The sequence below is a fragment of the Gymnoscopelus microlampas genome (assembly GCF_963454915.1).
Source record: "Gymnoscopelus microlampas genome assembly, chromosome: 12".
NCBI classification, from domain to species: Eukaryota; Metazoa; Chordata; class Actinopteri; order Myctophiformes; family Myctophidae; genus Gymnoscopelus; species Gymnoscopelus microlampas.
Genome location: NC_139949.1, coordinates 14,544,002 through 14,570,564, shown reverse-complemented (window position 1 = coordinate 14,570,564; position 26,563 = coordinate 14,544,002). Strand labels below are relative to the sequence as shown.

The 26,563-nt window shown below is 42.1% G+C and overlaps 6 protein-coding genes across 6 annotated transcripts; 1 reads left to right on the top strand and 5 right to left on the bottom strand.

The window, feature by feature from the left end:
• Positions 1-1,184: 1,184 nt before the first annotated feature.
• LOC311057221 (uncharacterized protein) lies at positions 1,185-12,980 on the bottom strand. Its single transcript, XM_084074170.1, has 3 exons — positions 12,237-12,980; positions 8,530-8,879; positions 1,185-3,733 (listed from the first exon to the last, which is right to left on the bottom strand). The coding sequence occupies exons 1-3, from the start codon at positions 12,772-12,774 to the stop codon at positions 2,714-2,716; spliced, it is 1,908 nt and encodes a 635-aa protein (XP_083930296.1). The 5' UTR covers positions 12,775-12,980; the 3' UTR covers positions 1,185-2,713.
• On the bottom strand, positions 9,550-12,210 carry LOC311056636 (claudin-4-like). Its single transcript, XM_084073407.1, has 2 exons — positions 10,617-12,210; positions 9,550-9,885 (listed from the first exon to the last, which is right to left on the bottom strand). Exons 1-2 carry the CDS (start codon positions 10,749-10,751, stop codon positions 9,643-9,645), a joined length of 378 nt encoding a protein of 125 aa, XP_083929533.1. The 5' UTR covers positions 10,752-12,210; the 3' UTR covers positions 9,550-9,642.
• A 1,522-nt stretch (positions 12,981-14,502) lies between the features above and the next one.
• Positions 14,503-15,138, bottom strand: LOC311056634 (claudin-like protein ZF-A89; the record flags this gene model as incomplete). Its single annotated transcript, XM_084073405.1, has 1 exon — positions 14,503-15,138. The coding sequence occupies one exon, from the start codon at positions 15,136-15,138 to the stop codon at positions 14,503-14,505; it is 636 nt and encodes a 211-aa protein (XP_083929531.1).
• Positions 15,139-17,307: 2,169 nt separating this feature from the next.
• LOC311056635 (claudin-like protein ZF-A89) lies at positions 17,308-18,195 on the top strand (the record flags this gene model as incomplete). Its single annotated transcript, XM_084073406.1, has 1 exon — positions 17,308-18,195. The coding sequence occupies one exon, from the start codon at positions 17,308-17,310 to the stop codon at positions 17,938-17,940; it is 633 nt and encodes a 210-aa protein (XP_083929532.1). The 3' UTR covers positions 17,941-18,195.
• Positions 18,196-19,005: 810 nt separating this feature from the next.
• Positions 19,006-20,893, bottom strand: LOC311056633 (claudin-4-like). Its single transcript, XM_084073404.1, has one exon. The coding sequence runs from the start codon at positions 20,626-20,628 to the stop codon at positions 19,993-19,995; it is 636 nt and encodes a 211-aa protein (XP_083929530.1). The 5' UTR covers positions 20,629-20,893; the 3' UTR covers positions 19,006-19,992.
• A 1,350-nt stretch (positions 20,894-22,243) lies between these two features.
• LOC311056632 (claudin-4-like) lies at positions 22,244-23,584 on the bottom strand. The gene has a single exon (XM_084073403.1). It carries the CDS (start codon positions 23,323-23,325, stop codon positions 22,684-22,686), a length of 642 nt encoding a protein of 213 aa, XP_083929529.1. The 5' UTR covers positions 23,326-23,584; the 3' UTR covers positions 22,244-22,683.
• Between the last annotated feature and the right edge of the window lie 2,979 nt (positions 23,585-26,563).

The window sequence follows — 26,563 nt, the reverse complement described above, 5'->3', positions numbered from 1 at the left end:
TAGATTTGGATATATAAATTGAGTAGAGATGCTCAGAGTGGCTGTTGAGAAAGCTTGTTACTGTAGTCTACAGCCTAGTAAGCCTATTGAGTTTATGATATTAAGTGTTTAGTAAACATGTCTCTCAAAGTGTCGCTCTGAGACAATGGGATATGGGAAATGCCAGATGTTTTTTAATTATAGTTTAGAATGCAGTTAATAACAAGTTTCCCAATGTTAATTATTGTCTTATTTATTAATTTATTTCGAGAATTGTTGAAATTGTGTTGCAATGAAAACAAATCTGTTAAACTTGTAAACCACATTTTATATGAAAACTATCTGATAGATTCATCCACATAACACTATAAAGTGTTTGTTCAGTGACAGGAGAGAGTACCCATTTATCATCTTCATTTTGATAGTGATCTAGTTCCAATTTTGTCTGCTAATTTATTTGTGTCATCACTTCCAATTTCTGTATCCTGACTGAGTTCTCTATCCTGATTGGATAAAATTGGTATCCCAACCTGAAAATGCATTTTCTGTTTAATAAAGAGCTGGAGAGACATGGAGACTCCTGTTACTGAACAAACACTCTATAGCAATGAGTAGTATCAGAATATAGAGCTATTTAACACTTATTTTAGCCAAAGAAAATGACCAAAACCAAACACATGTATGTTTCCTTTTCCACCATGGATTAAACAAACCTTTTTAAGTTTATTATATTAAGAGTTTCACAGGGATAATTCTGTACAAATATACATAGTGTATGAGGAAATTATACACAGTATAAAGGGAATAAAAGGTATTCCGGATATTTCACATTCCAGGCCTTTATATACAGAAGAGATGACAGTGGTCTGTCTACAGTATGGAAGAAGGGCTGCAGGGGGCGCTGGTTCCTGGGTGTTTGAACCACAGTCTTTGGTTTGAACCTGTGTTTAGAGCTGAGTAGATCAGAGTACTGTTTCTTATTTACCTATAGTTTGAACAGAGCAGAGCTGTTTTTTATTTATCACTGATTTAACTGCTTCCAGAAGTCCAGATGGAGGTGAATGGAGGGAGGTCATGTGGTGAGTGGGATGGATTCATCAACTTCCTCCCCTCAGTTGTATAACATTTACCTCACACATTTCTTTAGTATGTGTAAATGTCTCAATGGCATGTCTCTACTCCAAATATATTAAACATAGTGTCCAACATATGCATCATGCTGTGTGAGTAGTTAGGTAACTAAAGGAGACACGTTTTGAATGAATAAGCAATATCAGAAACTATCAAATTGAAGCTTGACCTGGACTCAAGTGCTATACAATGTGTGCATTACATGACAATATTTGGATAGAAAGTGCTTGGAACAAGCAACGCCATTTTTGTTTCCTCTGTGCATCATTCACTGAAACTAAATTTGAATCCCTGACAAACACATCACTTTGTCCTCTAGCGTGGTAAACCTATGTCACCGCAGTCTCTGTCAAACCTGTTTGTCCTGTGGATTTCCATGGCTAGGGAATGGAGACTGAATGCCCAGGGAAATGATTATAGAGCAATTTAAAGAGGAGGCTATTTTCAATCACCATGTTAAAAGCTATGTGGGAAAAGCACATTAGATTGCTTAAGTGAGAAAGGTCATGCTTCTCCTTTAAAAGAAGTATAGAAGTTAAAGTTTATAGCCTCAGCATTTTTTCAGTAGCAGGGGTCTCCCCGTCTCTCCAGCTCTTTAGTCAACAGAAAATAAATTACATTTTCATGTGGGTCAACCATTTCATTTCATTTTCGCGTTTCCTGTATATCCTGTATGAGCTCTCTCTCCTGATTGGATGAAATTAGTATCCCAACCTGAAATTTTATTTTCTGTTTATTAAAGAGCTGGAGATATGGGGAGAGACCCATGTTACCAAACAAACTATAGCAATGAAATATGGAGCTATATAACACTTAAGAATATCATAACCCCCTTTAAACACCGGTATGTATTTTTAGTACTTCATGGAATTCTAAAATGCTTCTACATGAAATGAAAAAGCATGTTGGTTTGATTCAAATCTTTTTACTAAAAAAGGTACAGGGAAAAAAAAGTACAAAATGCTTTTGCAACAGCACTGGTCACAATGTGTTAAATACAAATATTCAGAGGTATTTTAAGGTTTACATCATTTCTTTATAGGTAGAATTCATAACCTTTTGCCGATGAACCCCTTTCAGTTCCCATGTTAGTATTAACAACTTTAAAACTTTTTTAGGCAAAACATTTTACAAATGACAAAAAGTTTCAAAAATAGCTAAAGTAGCGGATCTACAGTTCTGTAGATCTGCTAATTTAGGCATGCACACAATGTACAACAAAGTATAAAATAGGACTAAAATAGGGTTTAAAAAAGGGATGTGTGTCAATATAATATCCCTAGCTTGTTGACACTTTTGTTTAGGCGTTATGGAATGACACGCCAGTGCAATATATCCTTCATTTTCAAAACACAAAAAGCAACTTATGAACAATCAAACGCATAACTCCAAATAGTACATTCTAAATGATGTCCATATATTCATTCACAGGGGGGTGTGTGTGTGTGTCTGTGTCTGTGTCTGTGTGTGTGTGTGTGTGTGTGTGTGTGTGTGTGTGTGTGTGTGTGTGTGTGTGTGTGTGTGTGTGTGTGTGTGTGTGTGTGTGTGCGCGTGTGCGTGTGCGTGTGCTCGTGCGTGTGCTCGCGCGTGCGTGCGTACATGTTCATATATATGTCCTGGCTGGGTTTGAAGAAGAGTCCTCCTCATTACCCTCAGACTCCACTAAGCTCTCCTGTGATTGGAGTCGTTTAAGCTGAGACTTGGTAGATGGTGCATGGCTTTGATCCGATTTAGTCGAGCTGGGTCTCTTCATCTGTGACTTTGTGGATGGTGCCATGCTGCCAGAATACTCTGACCCCGACCTCACGTCCGGTTCGCCCTCTGAGGGAGCCATCACGTACAGTGGCTCTTTTGGCTTCGCCGACAGTCCGTCGTAGCTCTGTGACCTCGGCAACGCTCGCCCGCTGGGCTGAGACCTCATTGACGGCGGGCCGGTGTGCCGAGAGCCCGTCTGCCCAGAGCCGTTGGAGGAACGCACCACCAGGTAGCGCACAGAGGGGCTCTTGTCTGCATTATGGCTGTGGAAGGACCGTGCCGAACTGATGAACAAACCCCCGCCGAGGATGAGCAGGATGGACGCGCCCCAGCCGATGTACAGGCACGCACCAATCTCCCGGCGCTGGGCATCGATGGCGGCGCTGTAGAAGTTGCGCACCACTGACCCAGCCGTCCAGGATGTGGGGATCAAACACAGCACCCCTGTGGTGATCAGCACCGCCCCCGCCGCCAAAGCAACGCGGCCTTTACTTCCTCCTCCTTCCTCGTCCAGAAAGCGAGTGCACTTCCCCCCGACGAAGGCCAGTAGAAGCCCCATGCCGCCCATGACGATGCTGAAGACCATGAGAGCCCTGGCAGCCTGCAGGTCGGAGGTCAGCGCCAGGAGGGAGTCGTACGGCTTGCACTGGATCTGGCCCGTGCTCTGGACCACGCAGCTCATCCAGATGCCCTCCCACATGGTCTGCGAGGTGACGATGGTGCTGCCCACGAAGGCCGTGACCCGCCACATGGGCATGATGCAGCTGATGATGACCCCCACCCAGCCTAGTAGACAGAGGGCGCTGCCCAGCATCTGCATCCCCATAGAGACCATGCCGACGAGGAGGAGAGACACACGGCTGCCCCTCTAGCAGTCCACACAGTTCAATAGCTCTTCTCACCGTTCTGCCCCAGCACGGTCCCGGTTCAAGCCTCCTGGCCTCTGTGATCGGTGCACTGCTCAGTCTTCTCCTGCAGGGTGCCTGACAAGTCACTGCTTTCTCTCTCGCATTCTATCTGTTGCTGTTACTTACACAAGCTTATGCTCTGCATTTCCTCTCACTAAAGCAGGTGTTGTCATGAATGGCAGGCCGGGCGAGCTACTTCCTCAGCCTGTCCGGCTAATCCACTTCTATGTCCAGCCTCCAGTAGTTCCTAGTAGTGCCTGACTCCACGTGTATCTGGCTGCCAGATCTGCCACAGCACCTCTGTTTTCCAGCCACACTTCTCTCCTACTGTATCTCTGTCCCTCCCCCTTTCAACCCCTCACTGCCTGCTTCTTTATTCGTCTATGTCCCCTCTGTTATTTCTCTCTCTTCTCTCTCATTCCCTTCCCCCTTTCTGTTGCTACTGCACAGCGTGCCCTGTTGTGACACCTGAAGAGTATCCACCTGTGTGCAGGTAAGGTGAAGACCACACCTACTCTCTGGGGACAGAGAGGAGGAGGCGGTTTAAGACAGAGGGAGGGGGAGGGAGCGAGGCAGGTAGCTGTTAAAACCAAACCATGACATCATATTGTCAGCATCATTGTTGTCTCTTTAGTTTAGAACAGTAAGTGTTAAAGTGTTAAAGTAACTTAAAACACAACAAGCACTGGGTAGCAGTTCATAGACTCGTTAATAAAATAAAACCCCTTTTCATTTCAGAGCACAATTAACATTGACCATATTTGCACAGAGGGCTTCCTATAACTGAGTATGATATAGAACAAAATGGCCACCATGAGAATACGGTCAATTGCTTTTGTCACTTCATCTCATAATGATATTTGATTGACAATAAGAATAAAACATTAGGATAGCGTATTGATGGCATGTAATTCAAAAGGCAAGATTAAACACAACTAGGCAACTCTTGTCCAGTTTAATAAAAATAATTATAATGTAAAAAATTAAAGCAACATACAAGGAGTAAGCGAATAAACAGTACAGCAACATAGTGTTTTATTGAGCTTCTCTCAATTAAAGGAGTGAACTGAAATATTTTCTCTTGGTGTGCAGCCTACCTTACTGTAGGGTTGGTGATGGCTGATATAAGCAGTCACACTAGACCTGAATCAAACTAATTAGACTCTGAGCTGGGTCTGACTACACACCTGTTGTGCACACAGTAAATCAATGGTTCTCAAAGTGGGGTCTGGGTACCCCCAGGGGTCCTCAAAAGGGTTCCAGGGGGTCCCCAACAAAATGAGTTATAGCGTCAAAATCTGTTGAACCACTTTAACCCATTTTTGTAATTCTGGCTATTTGAAAATAGCCTGTCTACAAGCTCACAATGTGTTGTGATGTGATGCATTGTGAGCTTGTAGATCGGCAAACTTTTTATATTGTTTGAAAAAACTTATGGGGTCCCTGGAGAGAGGCACAAAATCTTTTCAAATGCAGGTCCGCGGCCAAATACAATTCGGGGGTCCATGACATGGAAATGTTTTTCGAACCAACGGGATAAATCATCCATCCCCACACACTCAAGAGAGCAAGAGAGAGCCTCAGTCTTGACAGGATGTTTAATCTGACTTTGGGATTATGCTGATATGCATGGCAAGCAGATGAATGTTGTTATCTTCAAGCACAGAAATAAAAGTGGATTTGAAGGAAACCCATTGTCTGTCCTGTCCTATTGAGCCAGCCATGCTTACTCATATATTTCACAGCATATTATTAACACATTTCTGTCTAGAAATGCAAATTTATTTTGTTTAATATATAGGCATGAATTAAAACTTAAACAAACACAAAAGAATAATATTGATACTCTGTAGGGAGAGGAGACATAGTGCATTGTAACATGATCTCCTGGGAGGTAAGCCGTGGTTAGAAATAGGATATTGTTGAAAAAAAACATCCCATCTAATCTCCCTCCCACACATACACACTCAACATCCCTCTAAACATCCCAGGGAGAGAGAGAGAGAGAGAGAGAGAGAGAGAGTGTGTGTGTGTGTGTGTGTGTGTGTGTGTGTGTGTGTGTGTGTGTGTGTGTGCGTGCGTGCGTGCGTGCGCGCGTGCGTGTACAACATTTAAACAAGTTCACTACCATAACCAACTGCACTTACATGTCAAATACATAAACACAGCAACTTGATCTGATTAGAAACATTTTTATTGTTTACACTGTAAACTGCCTCTGCTGGGCACTGACAACAGAGTAACCAGTTTGAGTTCAATTGTCGCTCCACCTCTGTTTAACCAACAAACGTTCAGTAAGGGAGTAGGTACTGTGTCTATATTCATTTAGTTTCCATCACAAACCTTTTTTTAATGTTCTGAAAATTATGAATGCATCTTCATCAATTTAGCCTGATTAAGGGAAGGAATAGTCTCCTTAACCACATGAAGATTTGGTATGTAGAGGGAAAAAAACAAATATAAAAATGCACAAAACCCCTCACTCTATTTCTTAAGTATTATTTATTCAGCATCATTTCTGTTGAGGAAAGCGACATTGTTACAGGACTTGTAACGCAACATGTTTACAAAGATTATTTTGTGTTCAAAATACTTGCAAGACCAGAAGAGCAGCCTGATGCCTTGCCTGCAGCATTATTCTCCACAGTAGTTTACAAAACCCTGTGAAAACACCTCTGTTGTGTTGAGTTTGGAAATGAGACCAGACCTTTGGTCTTATAAAAAAATATATTATACGTTTTGCATTTGATTTAGTTTAGTTTAAGCCAAGTCATACTGAGGAGGGGAAAACTGCAGTAAAGATGCTGATAGAAATGACATTAAAAATTCTGGGAATAGCACAGATGATGATGCTCGCAAAGAAGCAGGCCAAGCCCAGCAGATGTGTGCCTCTTGACACCATGCCCCAGCTCTGTAGGTCCTTCCAAAAAGAGAGAGAGAGAGAGAGAGAGGGGCAAGAAGCAAGTAGAGGGGTGGAATCTGCTGCTATCCAGCCTTATCAAAGGTTTTGTTGTGAGAGAACACAGAGGAGGGTTGTTGCTATCTGCTTTCTCCTGACCCAATTACTTGGGTGGAAGATTGTACACCAACGCTGGCTACATGATGCCACACATGCACATGTGAAATTGCGCATCCCTGTGAGCATTTACACTTTTTTCATAGAGCTCAAACCACTTAATATTGACAGTAGACAAGATTAAACCTAGTGGTAGATTCCATCTTAAATATAAGCCCCTCTGCTCTGCACTGTCAGGTGTCCTAGAGATCACCCTATGAATGACTGGTAAAGGTACATCACTCCATCAGCTGGTGCACCATTATAGGGTTTCTTTTTACACGACCACAAGGGTTCTGATCTCAGTTTGTTCATGGGTGCAGGACTACTCAGCCCAGTACTACTTCTCTGCTACCAGCTGGAAAGCGGTACCATAGCAACAAGTCCATGACCGTTTCTAAGTCCAAAAGTTAGACTGTTAAACTCCCAGAGCACTTTATTCTGATTATTCTCCCCCCCAGCACACACACCTAAACACTTTAACCCATTAAGACCTGCAGGCCAATTCTAAATAAAACATTTCAAACACTACGAAACTTTCAAAAATAGCAGATGTACAAGCTCGCAGCGCGGCACAAAGTGACACGCTGTGAGCTCGTATATCTGCTATTTTTTAATAGCCACCGTAAAAATGTGAAATTCTTTCCCGGTTTTATTGGGTTAATGACTCTGTCAGCCACTAGCGCCCCCCCCCCCCCCCCACCCATACCTGCAGTGATTTGCATAAAATGTACAAAACATAATTTGAATAGATGACGGCAGGAGCAGAGCATAGGCTTTTTTGGCTCTGTGAAATACAGCAGGCATGTTGCATGCTCCATTTCCATTATCACTGACAAAAAAGCATCCTCTTTCTCCACAATAATGTTTATGAGTAGTTGATGAGTCGATGTGTAGATACATTTGCATAGATAGATGTATCTTTATTCAATCTATATCAGTAATAATACAACGTGAATCATAAAATTCATAAAAATCATACATGTACTCAAGTTCTGTACCTACAATCTACAATTTTGAGGTACTTTACTGGAGTTTTTCCAATTTTCAATACTTCTCAGAGGCAATACTCCACTACATCTCAGAGGCAAATATTGTAGATTTAGATTAGTATTACAGAACATACATTAACCACTTCAGGCCTATATACATTTTGGCCATTTGAAAATAGCCGATCTACAAGCTCACAATGCGTATAAAAAATGTTTTTATACATTTTATAGTACATTTGAAAACTTGTGAAATGGGACATTCTGTACATTTTAAAACCAATACTTTTGTACTTTTACTCAAGTACATTTTGAAATCCGGACTTTTACTTGTAACAGAGCATTTCTACATTGCAGTATTGAAAATAGTACTTTTTCCACCACTGCTCTCTGCTTTATTCACATAGCACAGAGGAGAGAGACACATATAGAGGGGTAATGAGATGGAACTGACCTGTGGCATTAGACCCCCAAGCCAGACCCTATTCCAGGAAGTCATAGTCGTGTGGTCATCCACCAAAGCTTAACCCAGTCAGACTGATACCAATCATTAACAAAGTGTGCCAGGCATATTACTTCCGTCCATAACTGGCATATTATAGTAATTTTGTCCAGGTGGGCCTACTGCAAAAGTCCTGCTGGGACTATCACGCACAATCGACCCTCTCGTGTTGTTCAGGCCATAATATGGCCCAGAGTTATGGTCATGCACCTGCTCCACCCTTCTATTGGCTGGATCAGGCGGTCCCCTGGTCGATGCTTGACCATGAGAACTCCTCTTATTGAAAACATCTGACCTCATGGTGCCTGTGGTGTAGGTGGGTGGATGGCTGAGTTGGGGGATGTCGGTGGAGGAGTAGCTGTATGGCGTGTAGGCTTGGTAGGACTCGCTGGCGGGGGGCCGCTTGCCCCCGCAGACGAGGCAGAGTAGGGCCCCTCCGAGAAGGAGCAGAACGGAGGCGACCCAGCCCACGTAGATGGAGCTGCCCACCTCCCTTCTCAGGGACTGCACCACCAGCGGGTCATTGAAGAAGTAGCTGGTGAAGCCTGCAGACCAGCTGACTGACACCAGGCACATGATACCCGACAGCACGCACAGGACCCCACCCAGCAGAGACGCCTGTAGAGCAAACGGTACATTGAAGAGAACAGTGGTAGTAAAAGTACTCAAATGTTTTACTTATCAATACTTACTTCAATAAGTATCAATACTGCAATGTAGAAGTACTCTGTTACAAGTAAAAGTCAGAAATTCAGAATTTACTTGAGTAAACGTACAAAAGTATTGGTATCAAAATGTACTTAAAGTACCAAAGTAGAAAAAACTCATTATGCAGAATGTCCCATTTCACAAGTTTTCAAATGTATAAAATGTTTAAAAATCTTTTGAAAATAGCAGATCTACAAGCTCAAAATTGTACTTAAGTACAGTACTTGAGTAAATGTACTTTACTTTACACCACTGTAAGAGAATAACTAGACTTGTAGGCCTATGCCAGGCACTCTCTCTGTGTGTGAAAAGTTAATTCCAAAATGCCTGTATCCTGTTTGAATTTGAAATAAAAAGTTACTCTCCAAAAGTTAACTGATACCTCTAAAATATAGAGCACGCAGTATGCAAATGGTATCGCTTTGTTAACCACAGGATTAAGTTACCAAGGATTCTTTAGAAAGTGACACTTTGTAACCACTTTAACCCTAGCGTGAGTGGCCTTTCTATCCATGGCTAAGCTACGGACACCTCAAACAGAGCTCACATTTGCATCTTATCCATAAACATTTGTGTGAACTCACACAAAGAACACAGTGTGTCAAGAATAAATTACTACTCCACTCGCACCTTCTTCTTGGAGGATAAAGCAGTCTGAGATTGGTCGGGTGGCGCTCCGCTGCAGTTTGCCACCCCTCCTCCCAGGAGGGCGATAATGAAGCCCAGGATGCCAAGGATAATGGACAGGAGCGTGAGGGCACGTCCGGCCGTGATGTCAGAGGTCAGCGATGGCTGCCTCTTGCACTGCATCTGACCAGTGGCCTGGACCACACAGTGCAACCACAGACCATCCCACACCTGAAAATAGGGGTATCAAATCCATTTAATGTAAATATTATGTATGTATGTATTTTTCAGGAGAGGGTATACAGAGACACGAACCATGGGAGGAGAGAAGAGAGAAGAGAGAATTGCAAGATGAACCGGAACCTATCTCCTGTTTTCGTGGCATTACGCAACTTGAATGCTAACAGGATGTATGATTAGGTCTACTTTTTAATGAAGAATGTAAAGCAGGAAGGCTTTGGATCCCATTTCCAGTCTTTTGTTAAATCCTACTGAGCTCCAAATGAAGAAGGACAGCATAGATACAGTATATGTTAAATTACTGATCTCTGTTCAGTGTAAAATCGCACTCATAAAGCTCTCATCTTACAGAAGAATCGACAATAAACATGCAAAGGGAAAATTAAATAAACTACACATGCACTTTATGCTTAAAACACAATGTGTTCATTTATTTCGATTTTCTTTACTGAGGCTTTGCTTATTTTACACACAAATGTATTAAAAAAAACATTTTAGTTTAAAAATGAAAGAAAACACTTTATATACTGTGCTAATTCCATAACAATTATCAGCCTACTGTATATCTAACTCACACTTTTGTTGTCAAAATGGATAATAAACAAGGCTTCACAGTGACATTGACTAAAGTGTGATATATTCTCCACATCCTAATGGGAGATTAAATGCACAGCATTTGAAGTGAAATCATTGATTGATGCATCTGCATTATTTCAACTCACCGATTGGGCGGTCACAATATTTGCTCCCACATTAGATGTCTCACGCCACATGGGCAGACCACATGCTACACACACCAGCAAAACCCCAAAGATGCACAGCGCCAGCCCCCCGATCTGCCTGCCCTGGCCTTCCATAGGGAACGTCTGTAATCCAGAATGTCAGTCCAGTCCCATAAAAACAATTCTCTATATGGCTCCAAGAAGAAAAAAACATATATACTTCTTTCCAAATCCTTTTTGGTCACACTCTTAAAACCTTTCTCTTCAAGAGGAGAGCAAGCTACAGCATCAGTGTGTTAAACGTCTTCGGAAGATGCATTGATCAACTGATGAGCATTTTGTCAAGGCAGGTACTATTTGTGCGCTCTGTAAATTTACACAGGGTAATTCAGACCTCCTCTGGCCTAGATCCAAATCTAGTTATTCTGGCTGTCAGGTAGGCTACACTGAGCTGGTTTATGCTGATTGTTAAACTCCACAAAACATACAGTATAGTAGTAAGAGCCCTTTTCTGTGCATGCATTTTGTGCGTTGTCTCCACTGAAGGGAAGTTAATCTTGCGGTACTTTTACTTTATTTGGGTATTTCCAATTTTCAATACCCTACTCTTCTACTCCACGCCATCTCAGAGGCAAATATTGTACTTTTACTCCACTACCACTACAATTATTTGAACACTTTAGTTACTAGTTACTTTGTAGATTTAGATTATTATTACAAAACATACATTAACCACTTCAGCCCTATTTAAACTCTGTCTATTTGAAAATAGCCGATCTACAATTTCACAACGCGGCGCAACGCGGCATGTTGTGAGCTTGTAGATATGCTATTTAAAAAATATATAAATACATTTTAGAAATTATGTTAACTTGTGAAACGGGACATTCTGCATAATGAGCACTTTAGTTTTGGTACTTTAAGCACATTTTGATGCCAATACTGTTTTACTTTTACTCAAGTACATTTTGTTTACTGGACTTTTACTTATAGTTGTAACAGAGTATCTCTACATTGCAGTATTGAGACTTTTACTTAAGTACAAAATGGTAGTACTTTTTCCACCACTGATAATTTGGTCATGGCTTTGTGTGAAATCCACTCAAAATAATGTGATGTCTCCCATTTATAATGGTGGAGCAATACGTTTCCAACTAATAGTGAAGGGACAGAAAATGCCATTGTGAATCTACAAGTTCATTTTATTAGTTTCTTTTTTAAGATACTATTAACAATTAGTATATTAAAAATATCTCATTAATAAAATATATCATTTACACTTCATTACTTCAGTCTTCACTGCAGCAAATAACCCTATACAATGAATTCCCATTGTGTGCGATTCTTTATTCTAGTAAAAAAAAAATATTCTAGTAAAAAAAATAAAACTGAAAATAGCATCAAAGGCAAGCATATATTGTAATATACTGTACATAAAACGTCATACAGTTTAGTTCTCTAGTGCAATGCATTATATTGAAATCAATGAACAGGATCTTTTAAAAAGAAAGACATTTTTGAATTCAAAGCCGAGCGCTGGCAGCTCATATGAGAGAAATATAATATAGCATTTTAACTGTCCCACGTCTTCTTCTATGCCTCAGCATCTGTAGGCAGCACTCAGTATCCCTCCTCCGATGATCAGCAGGGCTCCCGACGCCCAACCCACGTAGATGGACGCCCCCAGCTCGCCCCGCCTCTCCTGAGTGGCCATGGGGTTGTAGAAGCCGGTGATGGTGCCGTGTGCTGACCAGCAGACAGGAATCAGACACAAGACGCCCGCCAGTATGAACACCACGCCTCCTGCGATGCCAACATTGTTCTTCGCCAGCCCGTCGTCACGAAGGAAGTTTGTGCAGTGCGCCCCGACCACGGTCAGCCCGATGGCCACCACACTGGCCGCAATAGAGACACAGACGAGGGCCCTGGCAGCCTGCAGGTCCTGGGGTAAGGCCAGCAGAGAGTCATAGGCCTTGCATTGCGAGTGGCCAGTGCTCTGAATCACACAGTTCATCCATATGCCTTGCCAGAATACCTGGCTAGTGATTATGTTTGCCCCTATGAAGGCTGTTACCTTCCACGCAGGTAGGCCGCAGATCACGATGGTGCCCAGGAAGCCCAGGAGTGCTAGACACAAACCAAGTATTTGCCTGCCCATATTTCCTCAACACAAAAGTAGAATGTTGTTTTTTTAAAGTCCAACACTTGGGTCAAAAGATAGCCGTGTGAAAATCCTCGCCTGATCTGTGGCACAACATTTCCTCCCAATAACTACAGGTACATGAAGTCCAAAGGATCCTGGTCAAAGTGAAAACAATTACATGCAGTCTGTAACTGGGTGGTTCAGCGTAGCAGGCATGACAATGAGAACAGGGAGGGGATTGAGGTTGTTGATCATGTTTCCTGCTGGTCCTGATTCCTACAAAGTAGACAGAAAGTGGGAGGGGACACGGTAACCAAGGAGATTTTGTATGAGGAGCCACTTTGTTAAACTAAAACTGTCAGGCAGTGCCAAGTGCTCATTCCTTCACTGGAAGTTAAATGCTAAGGCCAACCAGAAGTGGACAGTAACGGAGTATTACTAAATACATTTTGAGTATCTGTATTTTCGTATACTTGACTTACTGTGCTACATTTCAAAGACATACTTTTGACTCCACTACATTTGTAGGAAGGGTAAAACTACTTGAAGGGCAAGACCACTTGTAGAGGTTTGGGTTGTGTAGTTGCCATGATGTAACGCCAAAGGTGGACAAGAAATAAAAAAAAAAATTCTCCGTTGATTAGAAATACGCTCCTTTTAGTACATTAGGTTGATTCAGACAATATCAAACCCAGCACCGTTTGTTTTTTTAATAAAATGGCTAACTTCCTGCTGATTTTAGCATTTAAAGATCCGGATTTGCGCATCCAGTCCGGGTTTTAAAAAACAGGAAGTTTTTATAAAAAAAAAACACTGGGTTTGGTGATGTTCTATTGTCCGACTCAGCTTTGTGCGCTAAAAGAGTGACTTTAAGAGCCGTTACATTGTACTGAGGAGCATATTTTGAATTCTCAATGTCTAATCAATGGAGCAATTTTAGATTTCTTGTCCACCTTTGGAGTTACATCATGGCAAGGTAAATACACAACCCAAACTTCTGCCAAAGTAGTCTTGCTCTTTAAGCCCCATTTCAAGTAGTGAAAATTAGCCAGTCTACAACACATGAGCTTGTAGATCGGCCCTTTTGACCAGTTTGTTTAATTTGTCAAATCTTGGAAAATTCCAATAAATCAATGCATTGACATAACCCATTAAGACAGGGAAAGGCTATACGTTGTTATACCTTCCAAAATCGGGAAAGCATCCGTGTCATTTTAGATGTTGCCTAGTATAAAACAGGAATCCTTTCAAATTCTTTGAATTAAGTTCTGAAAACGTTAAGATTTAGAACAAGTTTAAAAATCGGCCTCAGGCCTAAAAGGGTTAAGAAAATGTACATTACGCAAAGAACTACAGTACTTCTAATATACAAATTTAAGAGCAACTTTGTAAAGTAATTTGACCAGGCGTGTCAATACTTTCTGCCAACCAGGAACCAAGTAAAAAGAAAATCCCTTCTACAAACCCTGAAGCCAACACTAGATTGTATGCTCACACCAGGGAAAAGATTATACCTGTGACCCAATAACAGTCATTGTCACATGGACACCATGATTCACAAAGGAGAAGGAAACAAGATAAAAGTTGACATTTTATTCCATAAAGCAGACTTTAAAAACAGGCATTTAAAAACAGGCAAGTCATTTCAAGACAGCTTAAAATTAATTTGAGAAGAAAAGTCAAGTGTCATTTTGGCTGAGCCACTCTTGTCTTCAGTTTTCCAGACAGTCAAAAAAGTAGATGCTAGACATAGGCTCCCCCACTAGCTGCTGAGCGTGGGGCAGAATATTTAACAGCATAGCCTCTCTCCTCCTTGCTCTTTGAGCACTGGCAACACAGGAGCCCACCACCCATCAAGAGGAGACCTGCACATCCCCAGCCGATGAAGAGGGCAGCACCCAGCTCTCTGCGCTGTGCATTTACCATGACAGGGTTGTAGAAGTCCCTGATGACCGTGTTGGCAGACCACGAGACGGGGATCAGGACCAGGACACCGGCGATGAGGAAGAACACCCCAGCAGCGATGGCTATCTTGCTCTTGGCTCCCTCATCCTCAACGCAGTTGGTGCACTTTCCCCCAGAGATGGACAGCAGGAGACCCATCATTGCCACCAGGATGGAGATGACAACCAGAGCCCTGGCTGCTTGGAGATCCCGAGGCAGGGCCAGCATGGAGTCGTAGACCTTACACTGCATCTGGCCAGTGCTCTGCTTGACACAGGTCATCCACAGGCCCTCCCAGTAAGTCTGTGCGGTCACTATGTTGCTCCCGATGAAAGCGGACACCTTCCACATGGGCAGAGCACAGACAATGATATCACCGAGGAGCCCGATGATTGCCAGGAGCATACCGCACAACTGAAGACCACCAGATGCCATATTGTTAAGTCAACAGGAACAAAAGGCCACCAAAACGACTGTAAAACTGGTGACACTAACTAAAGTCAAGGACACATTGATTCAACAAGCTGCTTCCCTGTAGCCTTTATACCAACTTGCTGAAACTGTGGCTGATCCTGATTGGATGTTTCAAATTGATTAATTGACAGCACCTGTGTGAGTTAACAGCCCAGTTCCAGCTTGCACACACTGTTCTTGGGGGAGGGGTACCCTATAGTAAAGGAATTGATGTGGTCCTCCTTAGTTTGAAAATATGTTTAAGAAATTATAATAATTAGTGTCATACGATAACGGTTACATGATGAGGGTTATGTGTGGTTGTCTGGAAAACAATATGCAGCGTCAACATAGGTTCCTCTCCCTCTGGGAAGGGTTACATTTGTTAATGGTGCAACTAAATTATGTCAAGTGGCTGAAGTTCACCTCACAGATTAATTTATTTAACACCTTACTTTAACCACTTAAACCCTAAACTTGGTTGACCGGAGTTCCTCAGGGCTCTAGTGTCTTTTCTGTTTTCACTCTACATTAAATAATCTTAGCTGAAAGTAGCTGATCTACAAGCTCACAATGCATCGACTGTGAGCTTGTAGATCAGCTACTTTCAGCAATGGTTTTCCCCAGGATGCAGATGCTGGGGTTTAAGTCGTTAATTTGCTTTCTGTAACTTTCATAATCCTATCCCAGATTCGAACACGCATGTCCCCTAGTGATGTGCCGTCCTGCACAAGCACTGTCATTTTTACCACTGAGCTAATAGAGGCTGCCTGCATTTTGACCTTCAGGTAGTACCAATTGTCAACCAGTCAAATCAAACCAGACAAAAGAGCTCTGTATCCATAGAAGAGCAGGGAGACCAAATACAACCAGTGGTGGAAAGTAACAAAGTACATATACTCAAGTACTGTACTTAAGTACAATTTGTTGGTATTTTTTACTTTACTGGGGTATTTACTTTACTGGAGTATTTCCCATTTTCAATACTTTTACTGCTACTGCTACTGCCACGAAAATATAAAACAAAATATATTTTTTCAAAGGATTTTGTGAAATGTGAAATGGGACATTGTGCATAATGTACTTAATGTAATGAGTACTTATACTTTTAGTATATACTTAATAAGTATATTTTGATGCTAATACTTTTGTACTTTTACTCAAGTAAATTTTGAATACTGGTACTTTTACTTAAAACAAAGTATTTCTACATTGTGTTATTGCTACTTTTACTAATGTGAGTACCCCCCCCCCCATTGTATAAATAGCATTGTATTAATTGTACTTTACCATACAGACAGACAAAATAAGATTGTATTCAGAGACACAAACAACAAGAAATTCTTGAACACAAACAATAGTAGATGCACAAACTTGGTCAAACTCAATGACAAGTATTTCAGGATACAGATCACGGGTACAGGAAGCATCGCCTCCTCCATATATGGCGCCAATTATCACAGACATTGAACAGAATGTTCCTGTCCAATGCCTTAGCTTTTGGCTTGGGCATTCCTGCAATCTGCAGGCCTCTCACAACTGATTTATGGACATTACCGAGGCTTCCAAATATGAACACAAGCAGTTTACAAGTTGTATAACAGTTTAGCTTTAAGTCACTTAAAGTGTAAGACGTTTTCAAGTAACTTTCAACAGTGCTGGCAGGGCATGCAGAGGTAATGAAGACCGATTTGTAACACCTGTGACCGTCACGTCCGTCAGCCAGTCACTGATCCCTCACACAGGCTTCTGGGGAAAAATAAGATCTTGCTTTATAATATTCCTGTTCATTGTGTAGGCTGTTTGCCCTGATAAAGGTCTGCTGACTGAAAGCTTAGCCCTTTTGTAGAATCTGTTTTTGTTAAAAACTTTTTTTGACTCATTGTCAAAGTTCAAAACCTCTTTTAAGCGAATGAAACAGATGAAACAGAGTTATGATGTTTGAGGGCCTCCCCAAACTGCTCATGTGAAGGGGAGGACCATCTGTGATCTCAAGGGCAAATTGATGGATGTGCAGTCAGAGTAGCAGAGCCAAAGCCCACCCAGAGGACGGAGGGGGCCAGGGGGAATCTGTGTTTATAAGATCCCCACGTTGTGAGACGGTGGGTTTCAGAAGAGCACAGAGGGAGAGGAGAAAAGGCAAACGACAATATGGCATCTTTAGGACTTCAGATTCTGGGAGTCGGGCTGGCAGTGCTGGGATGGGTGGGGAACATCACCATCTGCATTCTACCCATGTGGAAAGTGTCGGCATTCATTGGCAACAACATTGTGGTTGCTCAGACCATCTGGGAAGGACTTTGGATGACATGTGTGGTGCAGAGTACAGGCCAGATGCAGTGTAAGGTCTACGACTCTCTGCTGGCGTTACCTCCGGATCTCCAAGCCGCCCGCGCCATGGTAGTCATCGCCATCCTGTTCTCGCTGTTCGGCCTTCTCCTTTCAGTGGTCGGAGGGAAATGCACCACGTGCGTCGACGACCGATCGGCGAAAGCCAGAGTGGCCATTTCTGCGGGTGTTTTCTTTCTCCTGAGTGGAGCACTGTGTCTGGTTACGGTGTGTCTGCCCGCTAATACTATCATAAAAGACTTCTACAACCCCATGGTTAATGACGCACAGAGAAGGGAGCTGGGCGCCTGCTTGTACATCGGATGGGGCGCGTCTGGACTGCTGCTGGTTGGTGGTGCTCTGCTCTGCTGTCAATGCCCATCAAGGGGGGACCGTTACAATGGAGCAAAATACTCCGCGCCAAAATCCACCACACCTGGGAAGGAATTTGTTTGAGTTGTGTTTTAGTGATTTGCTGTGATCAACAAAGACTTTCTCTCTTTCTGTTTTTAAGAAATTATCTCTGACAATAATTTGTTTATTGAACTGTGTTTGAGTCTGTGTATGAGTGAATAACTTTGTTGACTAACAGTGTATGTAGCCTTTTGTTGTTTATAGACAACATGGTTGAGGTTTGTCATAGGATGCAGGATTATAAATTCAGCTTTGACTTGTCTATTTGACATTCTGTTACAATTTTGATGGTCTGTATTTAGCCTATGTTTTTTGTTAATTGTACCACAAAAGCACTTAAGAAAATGTAAGCGGTCTAAGTTGTGCATAGTGCGTACGGTATTGTATGATTTTATGTTCTATTTTTCACGGGAAATAAATAAACAGTATTTTTGACAGAAGGCCTGTTTTATTCAGTAGGCCTGCTCTCTCGTTACAATAATTGAAGAGCCAAGAAGCAAGATGACTCATCATACTTAAAAGTGAGAAAGAAGCTTAATTTATATTCACATTAACTTATCTCACATTAACGTATCTTGTCGGGAAGCGACACGCCATACAGAGCATAAATCAGGCTTAACCTATTCATTTGCTTGTCAGACTGGTCTCAAAAGGATGTCTATGGACACAAAAAGACACCACAATTGGAGGCTTACATCAACCTGACAGACTTGGCAGATGTGCGAGCACAGGGCAGTTTGAGGCTTTGGACATGTAAAACCGTTCCTCGGCAACATGTATCCATGCCCGCACATCATACCATTGTCTCTGGCTGTGGCATCTGTCTCGCTGAAGAAAGCAACTGTAAAATGAATGTCTTTACACGGGGGCTGTTGATTACACCATGGCAAACATCCCAACCTCAGTTGGCCTGAGAAATTCTCATGGGACTCAAGTTACTCCCCTGAATTCCAGAATGCCTTATCATGAGTGTCAGAGAGGAGTGATGTGCATTAAAGGAATACAGCTTACGTTATATGTTTTCACTTTTATTACAACATACAAACTCATTAAGTCAAATAACAGAATCATACTGTATTTTACTGCATAAAAGATAATATGTATTAGAGCAAAGTGAATAATAAAGTCATAGTATATCATGGTGGATATGAACAAAATATGTAAACAAGTATAGTTTCCAATCATGCCTTAGCAAAATGAGGACAATTTGTTCTGTTTAGTCCAAGGTTGACAGTTGGCTTTTCACATAAGCTAATATTTCTGTCACAGTGTATTTAATCAAACAACTATGTTGTAAAATGCTTAAAATATAGCAATTAATGAATTAAAAAAACATACTATCTTAGACCATGGATTTGGAAAAGAAACATTTAACAATGGAAAAGTTGTCTGTACACACATGTGTCCTAGCAGCTTGGAAATTGTAGATGTATGAAACGGTTTTAGTTTCACCTTTGTTCACCAGTGGCCATTTTCTGACAATTCTGACTCAAAATATCAACCATTTTATTATGAACTTAACTTATTTCACAAGGCTTTTCAACTCTGGGAGCCAGTCTATGAAGGGAGAATATTTAGGACTAAGTAAGAATACTTATAGTTATCTTCACATTGAACTGTGGAGTGTAGGCCTACTGACAACCAGTGTCAATAATCGAATATAAGATGAGCAGAAGAACAAATGCTTTTTATGTTAAGTAAATATTCAGCTTTACTGTATTGTTTTAAATTGCAAATGTGGCAATAAAGCTTGTCAAGTATTCAAGGTAATGTGATAATGTGATTAATTCAAATTCTGAAAATGGCGTATGATCAACGTTGTTCAGCAATAGATTACAACCACTTAAGCCCTATATACTTTGTCATACAACGAATAGAGAAAGTACAGTAGCAGATCTTCAAACCACACGTTGTGAGGTTGTAGATCTTCTATTTCCGATTTTATTTTATTTTATTAAAATGTTGTAAATAATGACATGCTCAAAATAGGGACACCAGGGTTGAAGTGGTTAAACCAAACCCCTTGAATCTTAAAACATGATTAAAACAGCTTCATGTATACTGCTGCTCGTCAGCAGCCCTGGTGGTCAACACTCACACATAGTCCATAGCTGAAGATACCGTCCTGACCGGGGCAAACTTAGCAGCGACGTAGGGCCTGTTATCTTTGGGGGGACAGTTGTTGCAGAGCATTCCTCCTCCGAGCAGCAGCAGCCCAGAGGACCCCCAGCCGATATACAGCGCAGCCCCGAGCTCCCTCCTCTGAGCCGCGACCACCAGGGGGTTATAGAAGTCCCTGATGACAGCGTGGGCCGACCATGACACAGGGATCATGATGAGAAGGGCGGCTATGATGAAGATCACCCCGGACACAATGCAGGCTTTGGCCTTGGCCGACTCGTCCTCCATGCAGTTGGTGCACTTCCCTCCGACCACGGCCATCAGGACTCCGAACACCCCCACGATCACGGCGATGATAACCATGGCCCTGGCGGCCTGCAGGTCCTGTGGCAAGGCCAGCATGGAGTCGTAGACCTTGCACTGCATCTGACCGGTACTCTGGACCACGCAGTTCATCCACAGGCCCTCCCAGATGACTTGGGCCGTGACGATGTTGGCTCCGACGAAGGCAGTGACCCTCCACATGGGCATGGCGCAGGTGATGATGGTGCCCAGCCAGCCGATGAAAGCCATGAGCACGCCCATGATCTGGAGGCCCTGAGAAACCATGGTTGACCCGCGGTTGCTGCTGCGTCTGTCGCTTGAACGTCGCTGCCGCTAGAAGGAGAGGAAAGAATTGGTCCTGCACACACGTCGAGCTCTTAAGAGATTTGAATTAGTCAAATTCACCTCTGACAGGTCGAAGCTGGCAGTTTGTGCTCAGTTACGGAAGTCAGCGCGTCTCCTATTCCACCTTTTGGACCTTACAGAGGGAGTGTTTGCTTAGCAGTGATACTCAAAGTTCTGATGCTGTGGAGATCTGGCTGTAAGAGGATAAGAGGATAACAGAATCCTGCTATAGTTCAAACTTTTCAGGGTGGAGTTTCTATGCTGCCGAACAAAAGGGGAAAGCTGACACTGGATATCCCGAGGCCAGTCTATACCCCTTGTCCTCATTGTTCACACACATTTAAGCCTTGGTACCACAAGCTATACTCTCAGTCCTGGGAACAATATGCCCAGCACCTGTCTCCTCCACCTGTGTGTGTGTGTGTGTGTGTGTGTGTGTGTGTGTGTGTGTGTGTGTGTGTGTGTGTGTGTGTGTGTGTGTGTGTGTGTGTGTGTGTGTGTGTGTGTGTGTGTGTGTGTGTGTGTGTGTGTGTGTGTGTGTGTGTGTGTGTGTGTGTGTGTGTGTGTGTGTGTGTGTGATTCATTTGCTTTAAATTCCTTCAATACATATAAAATATATATTCCATTTATTTTAGATGTTTTTCATTTTCCTTTTGTTTATTTGTAGAGGTAAAAATGTCTAAAAGCAGCAAGTCAAATGCACATTCAACTTCTAACACAATACCCAAAACAGTTTAAAAACTGTTTTACAGTTTACGATTCAATTAAACCTTATCCTGGTTGTTGTGATAGAACTCATTTCAGCGACTTTTAAAAAACAGTGCCACAAAAGTACAGCAGATGGCGCCGCAACGCACTCTGTTTTGCTCTCAAGGAAGCGCACCTGTCCATTTCACAGGTGTTACACAGTAAATTCCTGAGTGTTTATTTAATTCTGAGAGCGTAAAAATGGGCCCATGGCCCTCAGATTTAAAGGAACACTCATAACTCATAATTTACAGTGCACAAACCAAGCAAAAATAAATTCAAAGGATATAAAATCAAGGACAATCAAATCCAAAAGAACAAGTTGAATTGCCATTTCTTTCTTTTGCTTTAACATAATAATGTCTGGCTCACCGCATAACTAAGTAAAGTGTCGAAGAAAAGCAATGTGAACATTGCCTGGAATTGAAATATTTGCTCTCTAAACAAATGAAATGAGATCGGTCTCCCAGTCTCAGTTTGAACAAGGGCATGTTTCAAACCACCAGTGATGCTGCTTTGCTCTGCCACACCTATACCTGCTCTACTGGAAAAACACACAATAGATACCTTTCATATGATCTCAAAAGCTGTTTGACTCGAAATGTCTACCGTTGCCGTTTGTCCACAGGGTAACATGTGCATGATGCTATGATATAGTACATTATGCACTGTAAACATTTTAAAACTAAATAATTGTTGAAATATATAAAATGGAAATAGTTACACAAATGTGTGAAAAGAGTGAACTTTTTTTTTAAAGCAGTGAAAAAAAGTTTAATTTTCAGTGTGTAACAAAAGAGATGATATCTCATTTTTAAACAAAATATTTATTTATAGACATGCTGACACTTAATTGAACATATGATGAATTAAAACAGCCTAAACAGACATAGTAAAAAGTAAATATAGTCCAAAATGAATGTGAAAAAGTTGGCAAAAAATGCTGGAGAATATTAGTAAAAAAAAAAAAAAAAAACATAACACAGCTTATACTGCTTAAACATAGAAATCCAATTCCTTCTTTGGGTGTGGTTCATTTCTTGGCCCTTCTGTCTTCATAACCCCCTCCCATGAGCAGTAAAATTAGGAATACTTTGCGCAACAGCATCGAGACATCCTGAGATATCAGGATGTTACACATATCATGTTATCATACACTCAAACCCAGCAGTCTGTCCCAATAAATGGTGCTGTATCTCAGCCATGTAAAAAGATACATCTTTTTACTCCCCGATTCGTTCTCCAGTCTTAGACATAGTCTTTACCAGATGCAGGTGCTGAGACATCAGACCTGGCCTGCTTGTACCGGACTGCAGGGGAGTCGTCGTCTTTAGGGCAGTTGGCGCAGAGCAGGCCCCCGCCGATCAACATGAGTGCAGCTGCCCCCCAGCCAATGTAGAGGGCGGCGCCCAGCTCTCTCTTCTGAGCACCGACCGTGAAAGCGCTGTAGAAGTTTCGGACGATGGTGGAAGCTGTCCAGCACACAGGGATCAGGACAAGGATGCCGGCCACGATGAACATGACGCCAGATGCTACGCCCACCTTGGACTTGGCCCTCTCCTCCTCGACGCAGTTGGTGCACTTCCCCCCGGCCACGGCGAGCAGGATGGCGAAGATGCCCACGATGATGGAGACGATGGTGAGGGCGCGGGCGGCCTGCAGATCAGAGTCGAGGGCCAGCAGAGAGTCGTAGACCTTGCACTGCATCTGGCCCGTGCTCTGGACCACACAGTTCATCCAGATGCCCTCCCAGGTGGTCTGCGCGGTGACGATGTTGGTGCCTATGAAGGCCGAGACCTTCCACATGGGGATGGCGCACACGACAATGGCCCCAATCCAGCCCAACATCCCCAGGGCTGTCCCAACCATTTGCAATCCAGCGGACACCATCGTGGTAAATCTGTTGTTGCTGTTTTTTCTGGCGTTTTCCTTGGTTTGTTTTAAAAACTGGTTCTTCCCAGTTTTAGGCTACCTGTCAAGCTTGACCTGAGATGGTCTCCGTATGCTGTGCCGAATCTCGGATGTTTGTTGTTGTCCTCTCGGAGTGACGTGAGACAGACGTTTCTTTGTCTCCTTCTGTGTAACAATGGGAGGTAGAGGTTGTATGTCACAGTCAGCCAGCAGAATGGTGGAGAGCTCAGAGGAGAACAGGTACATAATGATCTTATCTGCAGGTGGGGAGGAGCCATGGAGTAAAGTACCTAACCATCACCAGCAACCTACTCTTCAGATCCCACCTCTCTCTCTCTCTCTCTCTCTCTCTCTCTCTTTCTCTCTCAGACACACACGTCACACACACACACACACACACACACACACACACACACACACACACACACACACACACACACACACACACACACACACACACACACACACACTGCACACATAATTATGCCAAAATAATTGTTCTCATTTATTTCCGAGCCACAGTTGCTCTCCACCTGCTTCAAAACAGAGGCTCGCCTAGTTTGTTTTGTTTTAGTCTGGTCATGCCACACTAGTTTTGTTTTCCCCTAGTCATCAATCTGGTTTTAGCAAGAACAAAGCGAACTGGCATGCTCAACACAAAAGTCTTCATAGTATGATGGGTGCCAACCTAAAAGACACATACTGTAAAAGCATTTAGTATTTAACACTTTTAATAACACACATCAGCAGAAGGAAACATCCCTGGAAATTCCTCAGCGTTTCTGAGATGTGAACTTACTAGGTTCTGTTGAATGGATGTTTAACGTGTTAATCAGTCAATTATTAATCATTATCATCCATAGTTTAACTAATATAGAGTGCACTTGACCGTGACACACACACACACACACACACACACACACACACACACACACACACACACACACACACACACACACACACACACACACACACACACACACACACACACACACACACACACACACTCAGTTACATTGTTTCCCTCCCCCAACCCCATTGTCATTTTTGTCATTGTTTAACAATTGGAGGTGTGTTTCCTAGTTTGTGACATACAGTAAGACAGTGTTGAACAATAAAACACAACAAATGTACAGTATAATGTATTCATCAATGTATGTGTGTATGAGTCAAGGTTATTATAGTTAAAGGTAGGGAAGAGAGCACTGAATTTGCGTTTTCTGTTTAATAAAGAGCTGAGAGACATGGGAGACTCCTTTTACTGAACAAACAGTCTATACTCTATAGCAATGAGTACTATCAGAATATAGAGCTATTAACACTTATTTTAACCAAAGTAAATCACTTACCCTACCTTTAACTAGAACTAATGAAACAACTGAAACTGGAATTTAAACACTTCAGTTAACAGAATGTGTGTGCTTCAAAAATCTTCACGAATAGCAAAAAAATGCAGATCTACAAGCTCACAATGTGTCACTTTGTGACCCGATGTTAGTTTGTAGATCTGCTAGTTTACTATTTTTTCCTGACCTTGTTGAATCTCGCCCTTGACTAAACCATATAGAATATTTTAAACTAAAACTAACACTAAAACGAATACAAACTCAAACTCCAAAACTAAAACCTGAAATTGAAAACAGAAAGTCAAGAAGAAATAAAAAATAAAAAACGAATACAAAATTCAAAACTATAACCTTGGTATCAGCATGATTCATGTCGTTGAGGATGCAACAACATGAATCATGGTCAGGTGGATAGACAATGTCTGTTGTCTATCCACAAACATCAACCACCCCCGCCGCCTCTCCAGTTTCAGCTCAGGTTGTGGGGTAGGGCAAAATAGACATGACTCACTCATTCACATGCAAATGCCTTCCACCGAAAACCTATGAGTGACCAAATATGGTCATACGTTTAATGATGTCATGCTGTGACAGTGTCGCCAACTATGGATGAAATGTTGATTTACACTGCCCTCTATTATGTAAGAAAATGCTATTGGGAATTTACTAATAGTCCTTTTCATTTGGCGAAACGTGATGGTATTTTTCAGTGAGTGATACCAGGCAACAACAAAGCCCAGAGAGGGACACTATACAGCAGGCAGGGTTGGAGGTACAGTGTGTTGACCTCATATACAGATTAACTCAGACAATGGTGAGGAATTCAGAGTTAAGGGCTAAAACACAACACACACACACACACACACACACACACACACACACACACACACACACACACACACACACACACACACACACACACACACACACACACACACACACACACACACACACACACACACACACACTAAAGAGGAAAAAAATAACAGTGCTGTAATTTATTCTTTGCCCCCGATTGCCAGTGAATTTCTTCTAGGCTACCTCAGCCTACCCTAAAGCAGCTACAGTAGCATCCACTCATTGGTTTCAATGAGACAGGGACATTTTCTGAGAGTGTTAGAATTATATTCAAACATTGTAAATAGTAAAGTGTTTGATCAAATTCCTGTCACTAATTACATGTGGTTTGTATGTGAGCATGCCCAGTATTCATCATCATCACGCTGGTAATGCTAGTAATGATTAGGCTAGTATAATGATTATGGACATTTAAACTTTGATCGGTGTGAAGCAACACTTTTGTAAGTAGTGCTTACTTGTGTGGTCCCAATAATCTATGGCTTTATGGGCATGAGTGAGAAACACCGACGGGCACAACACCAGAGGGAGCTCCACTGATCTCATTCCCCCCAGATTTGGTTATGCCACCAAAATGTGGAATGCCCTACCACCAGCCATCAAAAAGTGCAACTCCCTCTCTTTCAAAACCGCCATAAAAGAGCACCTGTCTGCAATTTGCTACTGGACCTAGACAAGTCTTCTAGCTTGCCAAAAGAAAAGCTGTAAATATACTTTTACTGCTCCTAGTATTGACGATTTCTTGTATAGTATTGTGTGTCTTTATGTCTTGATGAATTTAATACATAATAGGACCACAATGGAAACAAGGCCTCAGGGCTTTTTGTGTTATCCTTTTAGCATTATTGTATAAATTCTCTTTTGGCTCACAGAAGTTCAGAAAGGGATCTCTGATAATGACATGAAAGAAAAGGACCCGCACACTGTCTGGAACTTGCAAAAGAATGTTGCTCTTGGCTCACAGAAGTTAAATAAACATGTTTTATCCTTGTGAGAATTCAAAAATTGCTACA

Bases quoted from the DNA above. Each gene is read 5' to 3' on its own strand.
- LOC311056632 (XM_084073403.1), bottom strand. From the start codon at position 23,325: ATGGTGTCCGCTGGATTGCAAATGGTTGGGACAGCCCTGGGGATGTTG.
- LOC311056636 (XM_084073407.1), bottom strand. From the start codon at position 10,751: ATGGAAGGCCAGGGCAGGCAGATCGGGGGGCTGGCGCTGTGCATCTTT. The intron at 9,886-10,616 runs GTGAGTTGAAAT...CCCTATTTTCAG, and splicing joins ATATTGTGACCGCCCAATCG to GTGTGGGATGGTCTGTGGTT.
- LOC311056633 (XM_084073404.1), bottom strand. From the start codon at position 20,628: ATGGTTTCTCAGGGCCTCCAGATCATGGGCGTGCTCATGGCTTTCATC.
- LOC311057221 (XM_084074170.1), bottom strand. From the start codon at position 12,774: ATGGGCAGGCAAATACTTGGTTTGTGTCTAGCACTCCTGGGCTTCCTG. The intron at 8,880-12,236 runs GTGCTGCCTACA...GCCTGGTGTCAG, and splicing joins CATCGGAGGAGGGATACTGA to TCAGCTGGTCTGCAGGCTTC. The intron at 3,734-8,529 runs GTGCATGACCAT...GTGGACTGCTAG, and splicing joins CCAATAGAAGGGTGGAGCAG to AGGGGCAGCCGTGTGTCTCT.